The sequence below is a fragment of the Spea bombifrons genome, chromosome 3 (assembly GCF_027358695.1).
Source record: "Spea bombifrons isolate aSpeBom1 chromosome 3, aSpeBom1.2.pri, whole genome shotgun sequence".
Taxonomy (NCBI): domain Eukaryota; kingdom Metazoa; phylum Chordata; class Amphibia; order Anura; family Pelobatidae; genus Spea; species Spea bombifrons.
Window position 1 is genome coordinate 24,001,266 of NC_071089.1, and position 6,000 is coordinate 24,007,265.

Consider the following 6,000-nt stretch of genomic DNA (forward strand, 5'->3'; position numbering starts at 1 on the left):
ATGTATTCATAAGTGCACCATTAGGAGGTTCCAATATACTGTATTTAATATCTGTCTTGTATTATATATATTTGAAGTCTGACTGTACCTTAAAGACACAAGAATACCCATGACATACCATGGGGTAATTTATGAGCCTTTTTCTGTAACGTGTAACCTGTAACGAGTCCTGCACCATTCTGAGCAGTGCCTTATTCCTGTCCCAGCTAGAGTGAGCTTGTGTAGGATGAAGGGGTTAATTGGTTTACAGCTCGGTGTGGAAACAGATCCTCAAAGTTTCATTACAAGAAAAAGGCCAAGTAATTAGAGTTCGTGCCAGGCAGCTTGCGAGTGGAATTACAATATTTGTATGAAAGCCTTTATCTTGTGCGGTTATTACTTGCGCGTTGTGCAGCTGCTGTCTCTCTATCAATCAAGAGGCTTCAGAAGGAGCTTCAAGGTTGATTGCATAGTTAAGGATTTGCCAGAAGAAAGTTTTGACTGATGGAATGCACAAACTTTGGAGCTAAAGGAATGCGGAGTGTGCTGCTAAGCGCCTAGGTGCGGCCGGCCGGTCTTTACACAGTCCTGCCTGTTTGGACGGCACAGTTCTTCATATGCGCAGGAGCTGTATTGTCGAGAAGCTTGCATGAATACCGCGTCAGCTTGCCCAATTGGCTGAATTTGTATTAATTTGACCATCTGCCATTCTGTTTAGCTGCAGGAACATATGATACAAAAAGCCGCTCCCTCCCCCCTATCTCCATGCCCTTAGGGAGCACAAAAAAAAGAAAGGACGGAGAATTTCCATTCCTACCACCCCAGACTGAAAAGCATCTGCATTTTTTCACAGAGCCGTTTTCTTTAAAATAACGTGGATTTTAGGAAGCCCTCTGCTTAGCGCTCATGCTTCTAGATAGGATTAGTTAGAGATGTCGAACATTAAAACAATCAAAACCAGTTTTGTTTGTGGGAGCCTAAATAATTAACCCTTTATTGCTTCTAGCCACCTATAGCAGTTTAACAGATACGTTTTAAAGAATTTAGGATACAATATATGGCATTTGATATGTTTAAGGTTTTGTCTAATTTAACTTTTTCTTTTTCCTCCCTGTCCCCATTTTTCATAAATGTTTAGAACGCTGCATATGTCTTGAAACACTTTTTAAATATATTTTATTTTAATGACATTAAAGAAAGAAAGGAGGGAGGAGGAACTGTTTTGGAACTTGTTTCTTCAGGTCCTTATCCCCAGTTTTTGAAATTATGTTTCCCCACTGTTAAGATGTAGAGCATATCAAGAGTTCGGTCCACATTTTAGCCTCCAATCCTTTACCACTACATTTTATCCTAGTTTTTTTAGGTATCTATTGACTAAATTCAAGGTAATTAGGCGTTTCTCTCCGTTGGAGTGTCTGGTAAATTAACCATTCGAGAAGACGTATCACAAAGTGAATCTCCATTGATTTTCAGTGAGGTCTGAACTCACGGCTTTGAAATTGAGCAACTCGGAGATGCAAATAACTAATTTCCAGTAGCTCTCGCTGAAGTCTGAGGCTGTGAGGCATCAGCGACTTTCTCCACTTGAAAAAGAAGAATGTAGCCCTTTAACCTAACAATGAACAACATCATAGGAAAATTACCCTATGCTGATTCCACCCAACAGAATCGAGCCCATGTGTCATAAGATCATACGTTCGTTAAGCCTTCATGTTTCCTTATTGGATTGCTCCCCAGTCCCAGACAGTGATGGCTTTTAAGAACATTGTTAACTTCTTGCTTACATTCCTTTAGTGTTCTCGAGAAGCCGGCTTTTTTCCTGCGCCTTGGTTCTAATGAGCGATATGTGTTCTATGTATAAACAAACCAAAGGTAAAATGTTTTGTCTTCCAAAGATACTCAGTGAAAGACATGCAGTTTCTGTTATTGTGCCGAACAATTTCTGTGAATGGATTTCTTTACAATCTGGGATGTTTTGAAGTCTTTCATTGGAGGGGTGTTGAGGTTCCTTATAAGTGAGCTGGAGGAGGAGTGTTAGCTCTATTGTGATTGTGTCTAAATGCCGTGCTCATTGGAACGCACAATAGTCTGATCTGACAATGGGATACTTGGGTGGCAGGTAACACCAATGGCCTGAGTTCTGTGCCCTGTGTGACCTCTGTGTCATTTATGGGCTGTATCCATGAAAATACACCTGACTAATGAAATACTTCTACACGGCGACTGGAAGTTACCGCTACTCAAAGACACACGCGGCACGTTGCCCGTGAATGCCAGAACCTGACGAGATCCTTGGGAAATCAAGATGCCCTTTATCAAATCTTGTAGTGTGATTAAGAAGGCAAACATCATATTATAGATGTCTAGACCTGTCAGCTTTTGATATTCCTTCATTGGGTTAAGTTGACTGGATTTGGGACAATGGCCAGTGTCTCTTCAGAGCTTCCATCCTCCCTCACCCTGCCTGTTTGGTAGTATTGGCCGTGCACACCTCTGTTGAGACTCCAGTTGAGGAGTAGATTGGATGTTGGTGAGAAGCTGCAGGAACCGGCATTCCAGAAGAATTCTTCGCTGGAACGTAGATGGTTTAGTTGAACAGCACAGCAGCATTGTAAACGACGATGTGAGAGGTCCTCACGGGAATGTTAACATTTCTCCTCCATAGTACCACTTTTCCATCAATCTTTTATCAGTCAGCTTGGATAGGAAATCTTGCTGCTTTTGACTTCACCTTCTGAGATAACTATTCCTCCATACCGAATAACGAAAAAATCTATGCCATTGGCTCATGGACTTCCCTATAATTTTATACTGCACATTATACAGTATGTATGTTAGTGTCTACCTAATCCTTACGTTGTGTGGTTATGTCCTGATGCACCTGACCATGGTTATTTTATGGCTGGACATTGATGCTGGAAAAGCCAAGCAGTTGCAGTTAGTTTAGTAACTAACAGGGGCTTCTCTGCAGGTATCTAGTCCGCCATTAGCTGCTCGTGTGAACTTGGTAGGAATGGTATGTCGGCAGCACTTTACCAAACCTTTTTTTATATAACATGAGCACTTCTCATTACAGTATAACCCTTTGGCACACTGCTGTGTCACATGTTCATTTAACCATAAGCTTAACGAGTAGCTGCGAATGTTAACCATTTAGAAAACAAGCATTTCTGTCACCTTGAGCTGGCTCGTCCAGGGTGTATGTCACATTACCCACAGGTAGAATAATGGCATGTTGTGTCTTAAAGGTCATGCGTCATAATCTGTCTCTTGTTGGGATCATGGCATATACTTCTCACTCTCTAAGCTGTCATCGATCATGAATATTTTCACTTGAAAAAGACAACCTTTTGTTTTTGCATTGCCAGGCTTGGTTTTCTGGTAATGGATTGGAGTCCATGACGTGGAGTAACAGTCCTTGAGGAATACATATACACGTCCGGGTCCAACGCAGAAAAGGGAAAAAGGCCTTCATATCATCTAAATGTCTATATCATGTGATATTGATTTCTTTCACTCTTTCATCAATGGAAGGCTGGCCTGCGTAGTGGAATTGTGTTGAAACGATTAGCAGCCCGCTTTTACATCAGATCTACCTTATGATTCATAATTAAAGATGATGTAGTGTCTGATGAAATTAAATTCCCTCTTACCCTACTGCTCTGGGAAAAGACGTGAGAACAAAAGCAACAGCGCTCCTAGATTGCAACAGACATTTCTGAATTCCTCGGTGCACGTTTATAATTGTACTGGGAAGGATTTGTTCCACGCAGGCTTTAATTTTATTCATTTTCTGTTATGTTTAATAGCTCCAAGCTCATCTGGTGCCATTCAGACAAGCTATTCTGTTGTGACCCGCAGTGCTCGTCATCTTCGGGGAATAATTGAGTTGTAGGTTAATGTTTAGGATATCAGTATGTGGGCTCGTATGAGCCGCCGCTGCCGCCACACGCAGGGATTTGCCCGGCTGTGCAGATTGTTGCCCTCCTAGCTGATGTGGTTTTTTTAACTTATGCCCTTGTAGGGTTTCAGAGATTTTGGTAAACACCCCAGTAACATGACTTGCCTTTTATAAAATACCGACACAAGGCCTACAATTTACTGCTGTGGCGTTTCTGCGTCTGATCACATTGCTCCATCATAGCGTGTTTCTAAATGGGGTCTGGTGTGAAATAATCATTTTTTTGGGTTGAAAAGCAGGGATATTTAGTTCAACTCTTCTGTGTCTTTAAGTCTGTGTTGATTATTCTTTTGTTATTCAGCGTGCTGGCATGGTTCTTCTCAGACGTCTGCAATGGACCATCAAGTGTATCAAGGGCGTATTCCATGGTTTTCGTTGCGATAAAACATGTAGTTGATGGCAGTGATTTTTTAAACGTTTGATTGTAAGAGGGATGGAGTGTAACGTGTGGCTCATCCCAATCAGCCACAAAAGGAAAAAAAACATTGAAAGACTACAGCCTGTGGCTTCACGTTCACTTCAGCTCTGCAGTCAGATGTCTGCTAATTGTGGTATATACATGTAGAAGGGCTGTGCAGAATTTTTTTCCTTAAATTTGAATTTTTAGAGCGTATGCCAGAGACCATAAACCAACCAGGGGTAGGAGGGCAAGTTTTTAATATTTCAGAATACCAACGTCGCTTTGTTATGGGGGAAAAAACAGCCCCAGTGAATAGGAATGATTGAGCTGGTCCTCCTACATAATGTACAGTTGCATTATTATTATTATTTATTGATTTATATAGAGCCGTCATATACCGCAGCGCTGCACGTCATTTCGGGAGAGAATGTATTTTTGCGTTTTTGACACATCACATATAGATTTGGTAACTGCTTGACCGTAGTTTCTTCTCGTCTCCAGGTCTCCCCGCTAGCACCAGTTCGGATCTGTCCGGAGCCACGGGAGCAGAGGCTTCAGATCCCACCTCTCCAACACTAACCCGCGCCACAAAAAACAAAATGTCTGGAAAACTGCGCCGCTCCGCCAGTGCTGTCAGCAAATCTTCCAATTGAAGCACTTTTTTTGTTTTTTTATTATAATGAACTCTGTCGAAGAGATGTTTTTAAATAACTAAAGAGAGGACTTTGTACCTGTGAACAGAACTTTTAATAAGGACACGTCGTGCGATGTTGTCTTTTGTGTCTAGAGGGGCGGGACCCCCATGGGTAGGTTACGAGTAAACCATCCGCTAGACACTGCGGTATGATGCAACTCCTGCTAGAAGATTGGTGGTGGGAAGGCGCGCTTAATGATGCAACAGGAGTGAAGGTGAGGGACCACTTAACGGGTGTGCAAGAATCACAACATCTGAAGAATTCCTGCAAGGTCTCCTGAGTCACTGCGTTCTGTTGCCTCACTATTTCTTGGCTGCTCTGTAGTCTAATTAGCACCTTGACTGCTGGAAAGGCTGCGGTATCATTCCTATCATTCCCAGCCTGGACCTTATCCTCAGCGGTTCTTTAAAAAAAAAAAAAAAAAAAAAAGCTGGCCATGATCTCCTGAGAATAAGTCTCCAACGCAGATTCACTCTTGACGCAGCTTAGATAAGGAACGATGCTGCATTTTCTGTTGCGGGCCTCCACTTTTTAAAGCAATACGTATTCCAGACACTAACACCAAAAGACAGTTTGACGAGGAGCACTGTTTGCAGAGGTGATCTGTGTTTTAGGCTGGTGCCTTTCTTTACACGCCGGGCCCTGTCGAGCCAGTTTAAAATGTGTGTGACTACTGGGCAGAAATGGATGTCCTACGGCAATATGTTGTCTGTAGATTGCAACTCTCATGATACCAAGCCGGGCTATAGAATGGGGAGTCACATCTCACAGCAGCTGGAGTGCCAGAGGCCATGTCCCTGCTGCCGGATTCCATTCGCTGTGCTTGAGGCACACCGCTATATACACCCAATTTTATTGTTTTATGTCCAATCCATAGGTGTCTGTGAAAATCCATTGGTAGAGAGTTGTGTATTTTAATGTTTTGTTGATTGCATTTAATGATGATGTCATACGTTGCGTTTCTT

At 42.3% G+C, this 6,000-nt stretch overlaps 1 protein-coding gene across 3 annotated transcripts in view; it reads left to right on the plus strand.

Moving 5' to 3' along the window:
• RALGAPA2 (Ral GTPase activating protein catalytic subunit alpha 2) overlaps window positions 1-5,480 on the plus strand; it is a 132,745-nt gene extending 127,265 nt beyond the window's left edge. For 2 of the 3 annotated variants that reach the window (XM_053461337.1, XM_053461338.1), the window contains one exon: window positions 4,842-5,480. In XM_053461337.1, coding sequence (XP_053317312.1) covers window positions 4,842-4,993 — 152 coding nt within the window. In that variant the 3' untranslated portion in view covers window positions 4,994-5,480. The remainder of the gene's footprint in view (window positions 1-4,841) is intronic. The other variant, XM_053461339.1, reaches the window with a different exon arrangement.
• The last annotated feature ends 520 nt before the right edge of the window (window positions 5,481-6,000 follow it).